Source organism: Typha latifolia, chromosome 6 (assembly GCF_019914945.1).
Source record: "Typha latifolia isolate L0001 chromosome 6, TyphaL0001v2, whole genome shotgun sequence".
NCBI lineage: Eukaryota > Viridiplantae > Streptophyta > Magnoliopsida > Poales > Typhaceae > Typha > Typha latifolia.
The window spans coordinates 427235-444035 of record NC_133091.1 but is presented as its reverse complement, the minus strand read 5'-3'; the positions used below and the strand labels follow the sequence as shown (position 1 = coordinate 444035).

General features: G+C 38.6%; 3 protein-coding genes across 6 annotated transcripts; 1 reads left to right on the top strand and 2 right to left on the bottom strand.

The window, feature by feature from the left end:
- Positions 1–83: 83 nt before the first annotated feature.
- On the bottom strand, positions 84–3270 carry LOC140790459 (amino acid transporter AVT1C-like). Its single transcript, XM_073140575.1, has 11 exons — positions 3062–3270; positions 2664–2953; positions 2036–2250; positions 1926–1953; positions 1666–1764; positions 1368–1587; positions 1005–1140; positions 731–893; positions 534–577; positions 372–434; positions 84–222 (listed from the first exon to the last, which is right to left on the bottom strand). Exons 1-11 carry the CDS (start codon positions 3268–3270, stop codon positions 130–132), a joined length of 1560 nt encoding a protein of 519 aa, XP_072996676.1. The 3' UTR covers positions 84–129.
- A 515-nt stretch (positions 3271–3785) lies between these two features.
- Positions 3786–6601, bottom strand: LOC140790230 (E3 ubiquitin-protein ligase RDUF2-like). 4 transcript variants are annotated; one of them, XM_073140214.1, is made up of 2 exons: positions 5248–6601; positions 3786–4071 (listed from the first exon to the last, which is right to left on the bottom strand). In XM_073140214.1, the coding sequence occupies exon 1, from the start codon at positions 6087–6089 to the stop codon at positions 5271–5273; it is 819 nt and encodes a 272-aa protein (XP_072996315.1). In that variant the 5' UTR covers positions 6090–6601; the 3' UTR covers positions 3786–4071; positions 5248–5270. The 4 variants fall into 4 exon arrangements, with proteins under 4 accessions (XP_072996315.1, XP_072996316.1, XP_072996313.1 ...); XM_073140215.1 differs by having other exon boundaries at positions 3786–4060; XM_073140212.1 differs by having other exon boundaries at positions 3786–6161; positions 6418–6601.
- Positions 6602–7849: 1248 nt separating this feature from the next.
- On the top strand, positions 7850–16640 carry LOC140791406 (pumilio homolog 2-like). Its single transcript, XM_073141963.1, has 9 exons — positions 7850–8642; positions 11032–12575; positions 12996–13137; positions 13350–13457; positions 13897–14109; positions 14207–14317; positions 15230–15424; positions 15897–16071; positions 16207–16640. The coding sequence occupies exons 1-9, from the start codon at positions 7989–7991 to the stop codon at positions 16242–16244; spliced, it is 3180 nt and encodes a 1059-aa protein (XP_072998064.1). The 5' UTR covers positions 7850–7988; the 3' UTR covers positions 16245–16640.
- The last annotated feature ends 161 nt before the right edge of the window (positions 16641–16801 follow it).

The window sequence follows — 16801 nt, the reverse complement described above, 5'->3', positions numbered from 1 at the left end:
CTCCCAATAATCACTTCTGTTATGTGGATATGAGAAAAATAAATGGAACTGCATCCATAGAACCTCTCTAAGGAGTATCTACATCAATTCATCACCAAGTATCACTTGTTAGAATCCAATTGCTCACGATCATTTGGCATCGATCATCTGCTTGATTGAGGTGTATGAGCCAATGCAAGAGCATGCCACTCCTACCATAATAATCGAAATGCAAGTTGAGACCTGGACGAAAAAGCATGTGAGTAGCTAGATGAAACTTAAGACGAACAGCGTTTAAAGGATCAAACAATTATTGGGTAAAATTGATATCTCAATTCTACTCTGATCTTTGATAGGGAGAGTAATAGCTATGAAAAAAAAAATTCTATTACCTGTAAAGCATTTACCGATCTGCGCTGGATAGTGAGATAGCACACACATGGTAAAATAAGGGCCTGCAAAAGGGTGTATATCAAGTGAAAAAATTTGTTTCAGAAAAAAAATTATGCTTTGAAGGATTGAAAGCATGAAGAACAGCTTAAAAATAAACATACCACCAGCATTGTGAAAACAGATCCTAGCAATGCCATGACAAAACCTGCAATGCAGAAAGACAGCCAGTTATAGTTAAAAAGATGCACATCTTATAGAAATTTAGACAGTCAGATGTCTACATTTCGAAGTTCAAAGTAGCAAAATAAGGTTCTGATCGACACTGCAGTCAAATAATTTTATAACAAAAAGTCCCTACCGAAGAATGGAAGCGCAAGAGCTACGACGACATTTGAGAGAACTAGAATCGTTCTGATCGAGATTGCAGTCAAGTAAGATTGTTGGTTTGATGGTAGGAGCTCTTCCAGGCACAAGGCAACTGGAGTCATTGTCAAGGCATACTTCGTTAATGGATTTATTACCTGCATCACAAGGAAATATTAGCTCCTAAAATATCTCTGGATTTACAAACTTCTTATGTGGCATACTATGTTTTCTGTAACATAAATGATCTCTTGAATCATAACTCGTACCGTAGTCCAAACTGCAATGCTTGAGGACCAGTACTGCTGTGGCATATTAAGTGTAAACTGAGACTGAGTAGATTCGCCGAACATCAGAAAACCGGTCGCAGCTACTCCAGCATAAAATAAGGTGCACACTAGAAAACTGCACTAGAGAAAGATCATCGTATAGCAAGCAGAAAAGAGTATTGCCATCTAGAAGGAGAGTTTCTATGTAGAATACAGTAACAATATGCATGAAGGAGTGAAATTTTACAGAGTATAATTAGAGGAGATAGAGAACTGGTTACCATTTGCATAGTATGCCATCAAGATACCCAATAACAAAGAATCAATCAGTCATAAAAAGATGGAATACTGCCTTAATTTTACCTGAATATTAAAACTGTCGGAAACTTCGATCGATCCTCCATCGAAGAATATATATTTGGGAAAACAGAATGCCCTGAGTAACAGAAACCATATAATCCAAGTGCAACTGGAAGACGCGAAAAATCCAGTGCAGTTCCACCTGTTCGAAACCCGACTCCATCAACCACACCAACCCAAAACAAGCAGATGACCACCAAAATTGATGCAAGCACTCCTCCAGCTGAAATTAAATCCAAGAACAATTATTTTGGCTCTTAAATTACTGTTTGATAGCAAATAGTAAAGAAACAAGCATCACCTGAAAGATAAGATAGCCAACTAAGGTTTCTAAGCCAAACAGTTGGAAGAACTGCGACGGCTCCTGCTATGGCAAAAACTTGATGAGGACCCAAAGCAACTCCCATCATATTAACATGGGCATTGGGGAAAATTGAAGACAAGCTATCACCCACTAGTGTAATGTACTCCGCACAACATGCCTGTGGAGCAATATTTTGTAATCCAGGAGAACAAGTAAGCTAAAGAACATAGAGGAATGAGAACTGTAAAGGATTTTACTTACGTAAAGCTCTAAGTAAAGGATAATCTGCATCATGAGAGTGGAAGTGTTATTGATGGTAAAAGTAAACTCAGTGCATTGAAGTGTTAATGTTAGTCAAGAAACTTACAGATATGCATAATCTACCAGCTTTCCCAAATGCAGCCTGACCAATGTCAGGATAAGTCTCTGATCCAGGAGAGCTATCCAAGCATCTCTTCAGCAAAATCCCAGTGTAACATGAGATAGCTCCCAAAAAGAACAGCAGCAGCATGCCTAACCACCCACCTTCTTTGATTGCATACGGGGTAGTAAGAAGCCCCACTCCACATAGTACATTGATTCCTGCAGACCAGGTATGAATAATTTATGGTAGTCAATGTAGGCCAATCAATGGCTTTCAAGTATCCTGATTGCAGGAAACAAATGCAGACAAAGCTGCAGACAATCTACTCTAGTAGAACGAAAAAAGAAAAAGAAAATCTATTTATTACAGCCGATGCAGCATTTTGCTTTTATTGTCTCAAAAACGTGCTGCCATTACTCTGCCAAACAGAGATTTACTACATGCATGGGTTAAAGTATTTCCACGCCATCATCAATATTAGGTTAAAATTTATATTCATAATTATATTCAAGCATTTAAAGTAAAAAAGTATGGGTTGGACTGCAAAGGTAAGGTATAATAAATTTTCAAAAAAAGAAAAATACTAACAAAAGAATGAATAAAGTTATTTATGGAGTGCATGAATAGTTACCATTGGTGATCGCCTGAGAAGTCGAACATTGCGGCGAGGGAGGCACTTCACGGTAAGGAGATTTCAGAAAGGGTTTCGATGTGATGGTGGATGGTGGCAGAGGACCATACAAGCCTTCTTCAATGTCCGTGGCGGGAGGAACAAGAGGCTTGGTGAGATATGTCGGCAAGCCCTCCGCGGCCACGGCGGAGGCTCCTCTCAAGAAGGGTTCCGACACATGAATGAAGCTTGAACCACTCAAGAATCCAACGGTCGGCGAAGACAAAGTACTTAGCCTATCAATCGTCTGCCTGCCAAAATATATAAAACGATCGAGAAGAAAATCTCTCAAAACCCAAGATGTAATATATTTTTCTAAGAGGAACCTAAAGATGACGAAGGATATATATATAGAAAACCTGTAGCTTTGCGGCCATGAGAGTTGATGAGAATTTGTCTCAGAGTCTTCACGATTATACAAAGAGACCGAGGCAGAGGATGAAGATGAGGATGAGGATGAGGATGAGGATGAGTAGGATCTATCGAGTTGAAGGCCAGCATTCTCCTCGTCGTCGGTCTGGAACTCGATGACCCTTTCGCGGCACATCTCCTCATCGGCTTTCATCATCTTATTTTCTCAATCCAAGGAAAGAGAGAAGATGGGAGGGGAGAAGAGGATATATGAGAGGCGAAACGTAGAAGTATATGAAGCCCGGGGACTTGGCGCCCACATACACGTGTCGCGATTTGATTGCATATTAGCATCGGTCCTCCGAGTTGGCATCAGGGCCCGCGATTTAATGCGCGCGGCTTCGTAGCCGATTTGGACAGCAAGAAACTGAGTGGCTTAGTGCAGCAAATTAATTTGATTCCTACTTTGTTTCCTTAATTCCGATAGAATTGAAGTTAACGGAGGAGCCGCAATATATTTTACTTTCCAAGATCTTCGTTTTGTTACCACTAAATCGAGTTGACCGACCATTCAAAAAACCTGACAATTTTTTTCATAGTTCATCCAATTATATGATATGATAAATCTTTCTAGTTTATCTATAATCTATCCAATTCTAATATAACATTACTTTATAATTTTTTTCACGTAGAATAGATTAAAAAGATTTGTCATATTACAATCAGATAAACTAGAAAAAGATATCGAAATCAATTCTTAATAAGATAAATACAAATCAAATACTCTTGAAGAGTAGTTAGTAAGTTTGTGAGGAGATCTGTTGGTCAAATACTCCAATTACATCAGATAAAAGGATGAGATCTAATTCGAGCACCAAACAATACTGCTCAGAATCTCAGATGTCCACTAAAAAGAAAATTACACTCGGGTATGCTCCTGGTAGCAAGTTTCAGAAGAGTTCCCTTGCAGCTGCCTGCGATTCTTGGAGAAAACCTTCACTGCAAATCTGAAACCAACCTACTGACACATTTGTCATGCAAATATCCAAACAATGAGGATTACCAATAACAATCCAGGGGTCAGGAGAATAGTAATCTATATTCGTATTGCAGATATATAACTAAAAGATGAATACTAAGGTAATTGGAAAAATAATCATTGAGCTAAGCATATGAATATTCCACAAAGATAATTGATCAGACAAACACACTGTTGAATTATACAACATCCATTCTAATATTGAAGCATAAGAATTACTAGTTAAGCAAGATATAAGATGACAAGGGACAATAAAAGAAAAGGAATAATTTGAACAAATGCTCGGAAGCAACTTGAATTTAAAAAAGAAACCGATTGATGTAAATCAACTTCAACATCCAATAAATTTCTGCTCAGCTGCTTGTGGACATTGCTGTCAGAGTAATCCTATGAAGGCCATTTCAATAACTCCTTGTATTTGGATCTGGTATATTTTACTCTCTTACATATAACAAATAAAAGAAACAATTCCTGTTGCCATTCTGAAGGGGAAATAACGATCCTCAAGGAATTGTCTAAACGAAATGATTCAGCAACAAAATATAGGTTTCTGGACCAAGAGCACTCATATGGATCTATCCATTTACTCTTCTTGGTGCAGGAATTGAATTATACAAAAGGATAACATATATTCCTTATCATCTTAATATAGAGAGTAAACACCATCCAGAAGCTTCATATATGAAAATGGATCATCTGACAATAGAAGCTAAACTGATTTATAAAGAGGATGTGTACATGTGAAAAAGAACAGAGGGAAAAAAGAATCATTCAAAATGCTAAAGACAAGAGAATCCAAAATCTTCATATGCGAAGTGTATTGTAGTATTGTATGACTACAGTCTACAGATCACACCAAAGTTTCAAAAAGAAGATGATCTAATGCAAGAACATGTTGCCTCACAATTTGCAAGGCCTACATCAAGGCCATCAATTTCATCCATATCGTCTACAAGAAACTGCTTTAAAAATAAGATTGCAATAAAGAGGGACAACAATTCTCTATCTACAGTGAATTTAAATTGAGAATGATAAGAATCTGGAACTCATCGTTTATAAATTCTTTCCTATTCTTGTCAGATCAAAAGGAGCAAATAACAATGAAGCTGACAGAGTAAGCAGTTAACAATGGACGAAAACTTCCTGCATCATTACCTACTAGCCATCATATTCCCTTGCTATCTTCCAATGCCTAACCATGAAGCCTGCCTTGAACTCCTCCTCATAGAGCTGTTATGATGTCTATGAGAAGAGGAAGGATGCAATCGCCTGAAAAATGAGAAGAAACTACGAAATGCTCCACCGATCCCTCCCGTCTCCCTTGTCCGATTCCCTCGAGACTGCCATAAAATCCTTCTTGGTGTGCCGCTTTCATTGAAGCCCTCATCCATTTCTGTGAACACAATTGGAAACTCGCGCTCGTCTGCTCTCCTTCCTCCCGAGAATCTTCCAACAGCAAATCCACCACCCGGAAGCCTCCAAATCGTTAAAGCTACCGGAGTTTGCTCGGCACTATTCAATTCATCCGTGGGCAGCTCATGGCGGCAAATGGGGCACGAATTCCTTAACGAGAGCCATGGCAAGATGCAATCTTTATGGTAGATGTGCTTGCAAGGCATCTCCTTGGCCTCGGTTCCGAGCTCAAACGGCTCTCTGCAGACAGCACAATGCGAGTCCACGCCGACATGGGCCACGGCGATCTCGACGCTGGGCATTGACTCGACGGTGGCTTTCGACGCCGGCTGGTGGTCGCGTCCGACCACGTTCGTCTCAATCTGGGTTAGCCGATCGAGGATGCGGTCGAAGCCAGAATCCATCAAGAATTCCGACATGGTGGTGGGCAAAGGGCGGAGGCCGGAGCCGCCCTCGTCGTCGTAGAAGAGCTCGAAGCCGCCCCCGGAGGCGGCGAGATTGGAAGGGCTGCGGAAGACGATGACGGGGTTGAATGGGGAACGGTCGCCAGCGGTGGGGCGGCGGCGCGGCACCGTGGAGTCCATCTACTAGACGAAGACGCCCTCGCAGTTGGGGTGCTGCAGACAAGAGATCAAAACCCCAAAGCTCCGATCTTTCTTTTGAAAAACGAAGAATTTTTCAGATGGGGGTAAGGTCAAAATTAGATCTCTCCGTCTTCTTGCATCATAAAACTATAAAAGCACAACTTTAAAGAAAATTCCCTCAAATCGAAGTATAAAGCCTCCCAAAAAACCGATCTTTGCTCGAAATAGAAAATTCCTAATATAGATAGGCTCAAAATCGCGCTTCGTGTCTCAACGGAGATCCAAACTAGCTCCTAAAAAACAATTGAAAGAAAAGATCTTTGGGTACCTTTCTTGTTTTCAACTCAGTGCTTCCTCGTACATGAAAGACGAAACAAAAAAATAATAGAGAGAGAGAGAGAGAGAGAGAGAGAGAGAGAGAGAGAGAGAGGAAAAAACGAAAATAAAAACCGGTATTTGATCGGAGAGAGAGAGAGAGAGAGAGGGGAACTAAAGGCTGCTTACAATTTAATTATGATGTCTAGTTAAAGATAATCTATTTAACTTTTCAACTATATGTTTTATCCGATAACAATAAATATATTAATATATTTCTTGCTTGAACATATCATCCACATAACCAACACTTAAATCTTATTAATTCCTAACATTTGAAGCATTAAAAAAATGGAAAAGCAATTGACAACAACATACGTAATGGTCTTCAACCCTGACCGAACAATTAAGGGTATTAAAATACAACTATAAACTTAGTAAAGATAATTCTAATAAGAGCATGTTCATAGCCTAAGCTCGATTTAATCGCCAATAATTGCATCTCAAGATGGAAAATTCATAAATCACTGTCTAAGTAAAACTGTATGCAAACACTGTCTCAAGATTGGAAGCAAAATTAACACAATCTCTCGTGGAAACTAATCTTTATTTTAGTAAGTTTTTAATCACTAAAAGAGGTGGAAAGTCTGAGTAGTAATTTGTTGATTATTATACTGATAACTAAAGACTGAAAAAAATGGACCTTTTTGTTCTTTCTAATAAACGGCATATTCGAACCAAATTAGTCGTGCTCTCACGTGTGTTTCACGTGAGCGAATCAGGAAATTCCGACATGGCATATGTAACTTTGCCCCTCGTGCCTCGTCCGTTCTAAAACACGAGTGATAGAGACCCGATTTGAGTTACTGCTCGAGTCCACTTACTTATCGTAATCCCCCCAAAGAAAAATAAATTATAAAAAACCCCCAGAAATCGAATTAGAAAAAAAAAACTGTAATGCAGGAAAAACTTTCTTAAATCCGCGCCTAGATACAGTGATATCTTCTCATTAAATACTTGCAATAAAACCCTTAGGGTTCTTGCACGAAGGATTACTTCTGCTCGAGTAGATCACCACCGTTGGTGTTTAGATCCGACGGCTAAAGCGGATCCAGACTCGTGCTTATCACTCGTTTGGGTCTCGGACTCTCTCCTTTCTTTCTTTTCTCTATTCTTCACTCTCGCTACTCTATCGCCCTCCTAACGGCCCCGACCAAAGAGCTCAATCTTGCTAGGGGAATGGTGGAATCGATCGCCGATCGCGCGATGAATCGAGATTGGATATAGAAAGTTCCCGCCTTTTGGTCCGATCTCTCGGATGCCCAGCGAAATTTGTGCTCTTGCGGTCTTCGGGTTTTGGAGCGATCGGTTTCCGTGCTAAAATTTAGTGCTCCTCGACTGGAAATGGTTTGAATCGTTGATTTGACGGCGAACGATAGATTTTTCATTTTAGTTGAAACCTAGCTGCTGTGGACTTTCCGAAGCAGTGAGCTCATAAAGTCGTCGTTTTTCGCTGTCTTTTCCTATATTTTTTCCCTTTGTGTGTGTTTGATTTTGAGTCAATCTTCGTCTTGTTCTTGCTTAATGGTCACCGAGAGTCCATTGACGGTGCTATCGGAGATGGGGATTCGATCGATGATGGGAAGTGGAGGTGGAGAAGGACTCAATGGAGAGGAATTGGAAAAGGAGCTCGGATTGCTTCTCCGAGAGCAAAGGAGGCAGGAGGTAAGCGATCGGGAGAGGGAACTCAACATATACCGGAGTGGTTCCGCTCCACCAACGGTGGAGGGTTCGCTTTCCGCCATCGGAGGTCTATTTGGTGGCGATGCTGCCGCTGTGATGCCAGAATTTGCAGCAGTCAAGAATGGGAATGGTTTCTTATCCGAGGAGGAGCTCCGGTCCGATCCGGCTTACCTCTCGTACTACTACTCACACGTGAACCTGAATCCTAGGCTTCCACCTCCGGTTCTCTCCAAGGAGGACTGGAGGTCGACGCAGAGGCTTAAGTCCGGGAGCTCGGTGCTAGGAGGGATTGGAGATCGAAGGAAACAAAGCAGGACAGAGGAAGGGGACGGCGGCGGTTCTCTCTTCTCACAGCAACCAGGCTTTAGCTCAAGGGAAGAGCGTGAGATGGACCCGAGGAGGGCGCCTGGTCAAGGAGAGTGGGTAAACAGAGGAGGAGATGGGTTAATTGGGCTGTCGCTCGGACGGCAGAAGAGCTTTGCTGATATCCTTCAGGTGATCTCAAATAACATTCAATGCATGTTGTTTTACAATGTATGGTAATGACCATTTTATCTGATTGAGCTTTGACTACTGGGGAATGTTGTTATGTGACCTCATATTTTCTGAATTTTCTGTTCAATTTTGAAATTTCTTACCCTTTTGTGCTGCAACCTTTATATGAACTTGACAATGTAGAAATAGTATACTTGTTCTGGAGACTATCGAGTGGGTTGACAATCTCCATCTGCTCTGAGTTCTATTTTGTGTAGTATGATTGTATTTTTCTATTGTTATCTGAATTTGTATTGCATGGATAAAAGCTAAAATGGAGATTTGATGCTTCTTCCCGAGGTGGAGACTCGTGTCAACTTGGAAAGAATTTGGTTCTTTACATATGGATGGATTCAGTTGGTTTTGATTTGAGACAATGGAAGACAATTTTTGAATTAGGAATTTTCTGGTTTCTGCTCTTTCTAGATAAGAGGGTTAAGCCACCATGACAACTATCAGAATTTGTTAGAAAGAAATATTCGTACTGTTTTGCCATAAAATGTAGATCCAAAAAACAGTATCTTTTGTGACCTATTCTTGATAAGTTTTTGTATGATCAGGAGTAATCAATCAAATTATTGCAATAGACAATTGCATTAACACGATAGTTACCAAGTGCTAAATACTTACCCTCACATCAAAGACAAATCCGTGTATCAGATACGCATTGGAAAATTTGGAACAAGTTGCATTCCTGATTTTGTCCTATTATGGTTACATAGTTTGGTAAGCCACTTGAAAATGAGGCCACCACTACATTAATTCTAATGTAATGACTTCAATAATAGGGTAAAGGGATAAAAACCTTTTTGATATTTCATGCAGTCTTACATATTTTAGAAAAATTATAAAGTTTTAATGGTAAAAATGATGTCTCGACTCCCAACAACAATTTTGCCTTTTGTTTGTTACTGAATACAACACCGGATGAGCTCACATGTCATGATCTATTGTCATTGTGCTGATAAAAGTATTTCCGGTCATTGCACTAAATTCTAATACCATTAGGCAGACATATCGTTGTTAAAACACTTGCACTGAAATTATCTTTATATGTTTTCCTAGTCTATAATGCAAAATGATAGTAAAATTTAATTTTTTTTCTATTGTTATTTTTCTTCTTTCTTTTGCTCATGTTTACAGATCCTTATCAGACCCTTGTTGTCGTATCTAATAAAAACTGAAAAATCCCCTGATCATATGAATTAATTACGACGAGAAACTTGAATACTACAAAAAGGACTTGGCAATAATGAATTTGGAGAGAATTACTTAAAACCTTGTATTCACAACACATTTAGATGATAATTACTTCGGACATGTTCCATGCTTTTTAATTCCTCTTGCAAATTAGAATCATGGTCTCCTGGATATGCATCTGAGTAGACTCTATTGTATGTCTGTGAAACTGTTACAGACTTTCTCTTTAGTGTTTGCCATCAAATTTTAACAATTAACAACCATTTGTGCCCCCCAAATAGTAACTATTTAAATTAAATGCAATATATCATTAATGTAGGATCCTCATTTGATTTATTTTCTTTTTACCTTAGACTTGGAGTTTTATGCCATATTGTGTTCTATATGGTGTTTACTAGTTTCTTCTTTTGTTTATGATTTGTACATAATTTACATGATCTCTGCCTTTTTTATTAGCATTGTTCGCATTAGACAGATCTAGAATCTAATTTTAGATGTGTTTAATATCTATATCTTCTACAATATTACATAAAGAGAAGTGTATATCAACACTATCATCCAAAATTCCAAACTATCTCGACCATATGGAGATGACTAAAGTGCAACTCCAATTTATTTAAACTTTCAACTTTAAAGCTTGCCATACATATGATATCACTGGCATATTCAGCTACTATTTCCTTTATGTTGAAACTTGCGGCCATTATGCACTTTAAATATCCAATTCTCCTCTCCTTTAAGCTTGTCGTTTTGACTAATAACCTCATTTTTAATCCTATTTTACTTCTTGCCCTTGCCTAATAAAATATACTCCATATGATGCATAATTTGAGATTGAAATCTATTGGCTACTTATTTGCACTACTATGCAATTCCTATTATTAATTTCTCATTAATTTGATTATTAATTGATCAAGTATAGCTAGTGTTTCTTGAATGCTTCATACTTCAAATTTTTTGTTGTGACAAACAGATGGTCACTTGGATGACATTAATGGTCCTAGATTCTAAAAAATTGAAGCTGCTATAAGTGTACCTTTCTGTATGAGATAAAATTCAGGCTTTCTTTTTATGCACTTTTTTGCTTGATGCTATTGCCACACTATGCTCTATATTTCTTTTAGTGAAATTCACATGTTTCCTGTTTCAGGATGATCTTGGCCGCAGAACTCCCATCTCAAGTAATCTTTCTCGTGCAGCCAGTCGCAATGCCTTTGCTGATGATGTGGAACCATTGGGTTCCGTTGAGACCCATTTTTCATTGCATAATGATATAGCAAGCTTAGATGTGCCACAACCTGGTGGAAGCATGAGAAATCATAGTGGGATTCAGAATAGTACCGCAACATCGTCTCATACTTATGCATCTGTCATTGGCTCGTCTCTTTCTAGAAGCAAGACTCCTGATCCTCAATTGGTGGCAAGAACTCCTAGTCCTGGCCTTCCACCTGTGGGTGTTAGAGTTAATGCTGCCGAGAAGAAATTTAATGAGTCGTCTTCCTTTCGTGGTGTTGCCTCAAATATAGTTGAGTCTGATGAAATCTTAGCTGCTTTATCAGGCATGAACTTGTCAACTGCTGGTGCAACCGATGATGATAGAGTTCGTCAGTCAATGCTTCAGAGGGAAATCAATGAACACCAGAATTTTCTTTTTGACTCACAAGGTGGCCAAATCCGTAACAAGCACCACTCTTTCTCTCAGAAATCTGATTCAGAGTACTTAGGAATGCCATCTATCACACAATCATCACAGTCTTCTTTTCCAGACTTGAATAAGAGTGTTGGAGGTCTAGCAGACTTCAGAAATTCAGCAGCAAGGCCAGAAGGACAGGTTGAACATCATAGGCCCACTGTTCTGTCAGCTCATTCATATCAGAAAGCAGGTTCTGCATCTTCAGTTACCAATCCTGGTGGTTCGTCTGCTCAATATCAGAATCTTGAAAACACAAATGTGGCATTTACAAGCTATGGGTTAAGTGGATATTCCATTAATCCTGCAATACCATCAGTGGTAAACCCCCTTGGCACTGTAAATCTGCCCCCTTTATATGAAAGTGCTGCTGCTGCATCTCTTGGTGTGGATTCAAGGAATCTAGGAGGAGGTGGTATTTTTTCACCACCGACATTAACTGTACAAGAATTGCAAAATCTCACTCGACTTGGTAATCAAGCAGCAGCTGGTCTTCAATCACCCCTTTCTGATCCGCTTTATGTTCAGTACTTGAAGGCAGCTGAATATGCACAAGCTGCAGCAAGTTGTAGTGATCCTTCCTTTGAAAGGGGTTATGCTAGCAATTCTTATGCTGATTTACTTGGAATTCAGAAAGCATATATTGAGACATTGCTTCAACCTCAAAAACAATATGGGATGCCTCTTCTGAACAAATCTACAGGTCTAAATCATGGTTATTACGGTAATTCTGCCTATGGCATGGGTCTTTCATATCCAGGAAACCCTTTGGTTAGTCCAGTTGCTTCTTCAGCTGGTCCTGGAAGTCCTCTTAGGCTTGGTGAGCGCAACTTGCGGTCTTCTAGTTTCAGAAACTTAGGTGGAGGTGTTATGAGTTCTTGGCATTCTGAATCAACTGGCAACATGGATGAGCGTTTTCCTTCTTCACTTCTAGAGGAGTTCAAGTGCAACAAAACCAGATGTTTTGAGCTTGCTGAGATTGCTGGTCATGTCGTTGAGTTCAGGTATACGCACATTGCATGCAAAGTTGCGAAAATCTTGACATCTCAATACTAACCTCTTTATTATTTATGGAAAAAACCATAATTCACATCTATGCAGAAAGATCTTATTTTTCATCATTATAGTTGTACAAATTTCATTTAATTGTTTGCGAGATGCATTTTCGTCTATATTTGCTAATGCAGTTGTAAGGTATAATTATCTTGCAAGCATTCCTAAGTTGGCTATGCCCGGATTTGTGAATTGTGTCTTGGAATTGGACCTTTCCCACTGCCTCAAGATTTTGAATTATGATTTAACAGCTATGATTTACTAATAGTTATGTGACCTGAAGCTTAAGACTGTCCATTTTGTGATACCTGAATCTTCATTTTTATCTTATCAATTAGGAACCTAAATGTTAATCTTATTTGTATGTCCAGTGCTGACCAATATGGGAGCCGTTTCATACAGCAGAAACTTGAAACAGCAACAACTGAAGAAAAAAATATGGTTTTTGAAGAAATCATGCCCCATGCTCTCACACTAATGACTGATGTGTTTGGAAACTATGTGGTCCAGAAGGTTCTCTCTCTCTCTCTCTCTCTCTCTCTCTCTCTCTCTCTCTCTCTCTATATATATATATATATATATATATATACATACATACATATATACATATCTGTGCAAATGCACATACACATGCACCCATACGAGATTGCTTATTGCTACCATTCAGTTTTATTAACATGTACATATTTAAGGGAACAACAACTTATGTTATGCCTTTCCATCAGTTTTTTGAACATGGAAGTGAAGCTCAAAGAAGGGAATTAGCTGAGCAGCTTAATGGACATGTATTAGCTCTCAGTCTTCAAATGTACGGTTGTCGAGTGATCCAGAAGGTATTATAGTATTTATTTACATTTTCTTCTTCATTGAATTTAAAGACAAAGAAAGCAGAATATTGTTCTCCTCTTTAGAACGTAGAAGATATTATTCCCATTAGGGTGTGTCTATGGCCTCTTGTACTTTCTGCTAACTTCAAAGAATCTCCTGCTAGGCAAAAATTCCTTTTAATTTTTTCTTCGATTTTTTGTCCAATAGCATCTTCTTCAAAGCATCATAGATACTTTCAGAGCTACTTGATGTTGCCAATTGAAATTTTAGGTTTCTTCAGTAGCTGGTGTATAGTAATCTACTTTCGCATATAATAATCTTCAGCACAATTACTCCTAACTCTTTTTGAATCAATTGATATATTTTGCGTATGGCCCCATCTTGAAATTTGATGCAATTCTAATTGAAAATAAACTCCTACTGTCTGAGTTGCTATGGCTGCAGGCAATAGAGGTTGTTGATATGGACCAGAAAACAAAAATGGTTACAGAACTTGATGGTCATGTGATGCGCTGTGTACGTGATCAAAATGGAAACCATGTTATTCAGAAATGTATCGAGTGCATCCCCCAGGATTATATTCAATTTATTATCACAACTTTCTATGATCAAGTTGTGACATTATCCACTCATCCATATGGCTGTCGTGTTATACAGGTCTTAACCTTTTATTTCCATACATTTTGAGATATTCATATGTCAGTATATTGTACTATTGTATACATGAAGTCAACCTTTTATGTTCTTGACTCAGAGAGTGTTGGAGCACTGTGATGACCCTAAAACTCAGCAGATTGTGATGGAAGAGATTTTGCAAGCTGTTTGCTTGTTGGCCCAAGACCAGTATGGAAATTATGTTGTTCAGGTGAATGTTGGAGCTTTGCATTAAAACTGTTGGCCTATGTTTGTTCAACTTTTTCCAACAACGTGATCTATTTAGCTTTCTCACTTACTTGATGATCAACTAGATTTGTTATTTTCTTTCATATATTGCCCTTATTGTGCAAAAGATGAAACTAGCTTTGTCAAACTGGGGATGTGCTCCTTCCAAGTAATCAGCATCCAACCAGAAACTGCTAGAATTTCTACTGTCCGCTTCATGATTTTGTTCTGCTTATCATGAATTGGGTTACAAAACATGCTTATCATTAACCGTCTTACCCTTTGGTGGAGCTTGCTAGACTTCCTGCCATAAGGCTTTATCGTGTTTGAATGCTGGGAGGCTTCTCTTATAATTTGCGGTGGCCCAGGGGTATTTTCCAATAAGTTAATAAGCTTAGCACTTGTCAGATTTCATGTCCACAAGGTGCTCCATAATAGTTGGTTGGTAGCTTTATATTCTTATAAAATGATAGTTTAATTTTCAAAGGGTAAAGGGTCAATACAGCTGACAAAGTGGGCATCATTTTACTTTGCCTGATTTATTTTTCTTTCAAAGTCATTGTTAGAACAAACAGTTATAGGGATTGTCTTTTAGCATTTTGGTGATCCAAAACATGAACAATTGTGCTCTCGTCCAGTCACTTAAATGATGTAAAGTGAAAATTACACTAATATGGAAATATTTATTCCTATTTTTCTGAAGTTTGTTTCTTGTTTTGTTGAAGGTTTGGCATGACTTAGAATACATCTTATCATGGCTTTATCCCATTGGTTTTCTGCAAATGCGAGTTTCCATCATATATGATTGTGGTTGATATGTTTGTTACAGCATCTGGATATTTTGCTTATACGACTTTGTAGATCTCCAATGTCTGATGTTGCTTGGGCTTTACAGCATGTTTTGGAGCATGGAAAGCCTCATGAGCGTGCTTCCATTATCAAGAAATTAGCTGGACAGATAGTTCAGATGAGCCAGCAGAAGTTTGCTTCAAATGTTGTTGAGAAGTGTTTAACTTTTAGTGGCCCCACAGACCGCCAAATATTGATAAATGAGATGCTTGGCACTACTGATGAAAATGAGCCTCTCCAGGTTTGCACTGAATTTTTGGTACATTCTGCAGGAATATAGTTGCACTAGGCACCTCGCTTAAGTAATGGGTCTGGCATATTGAAGCTTCAGCTTCGCTATGCTGAGCTGATGTTAAGCCGACATTGAGTTGCTTTCTTTTCCTCTATTGTTGATGCTTAGTCCTTTTGACATGTATGACTTCATTGTTCCCAATATGTTATATATATTAAATAAGATAGTTATTAAACCTTCCGTTCTGATCTTTTACCTAAAAAGGAAATAAAATCTTTACTTTCAAACGTAATGGATGCAAGTGAAATCGGTAACTAATGCATTTTAAACTAGTCAGCAGCGTGAGAGTGCTGGGTTTGATCCATGTTGAAGTGTCCATTATATATTATTCCAGAAATTGAATCTAACTTAATTTCATCTAAATTGATAACCTTACTGCACAATGCCTATTTGACTTGCTATTTTGTCTGTCTGTCTGCAGGCTATGATGAAAGACCAGTTTGCTAACTATGTTGTACAGAAAGTATTGGAAACTTGTGATGATCAGCAACGTGAGCTGATCCTCTCACGAATAAAGGTTCACTTAAACGCACTGAAGAAATATACTTATGGAAAGCATATAGTCGCCCGTGTAGAGAAACTTGTCGCAGCTGGGGGTAAGGCACCCTGCTTCTTAAACCTTCATTTTACTTTGGGACTTTGTCATTTTCCTGTCAATGGGTAATAATCTGCATAAGTACTTTTTACTTTTATTATCCAACTCTCTTAGCATGATATTGTTTTATCTGCAGAGAGGAGGATTGGACTTCAGTCCTCATATCCCTCTTAGGATGGCACCGAGAAGGCGATGTACAGCTAACTGAGGCTAGTGATAGCTCCCTCTTTTCTCCTGTTTAGGCTGGTACATGATAGTTGGAAATAAAAGTTTAGCCTGTACTAAAAAGTTTGTACATTCTGTAGTTCGAGTTCATAGTAATTTATGCAAAGGCCAAAGCTCAAGACAGTTAATTTTCCCGATGCCCCTGCGAGGAGATAGATATCTATACAAAGTTTTTTCGGGTGTAAAAAAATGGTTAAACAAGTTCATATGTTGATGTCATTGTACAAATGTGCAATGTGGAGAGTGATCAGATGCTTTTAAAAGAGGGCTTAGTTCTGTTTCTCTTATTAATATGTAGCAGAATGATACTTTTGTGATAAGCAATTTGAAACTCAGTTTTTAATATGCTTATGTGTGATTTAAGTTACAGTTTCAGTTGTGTGAATTTTGCTGCAATCCTCTTGTACCAACATCATCTCTTTTTGGGATGTTAATTAGTTCTCTTTTTCTGTTTCCTTGGTTCTTTTGATATGTAATTTTCTCAATTGTTAGAGCCAACATAGATT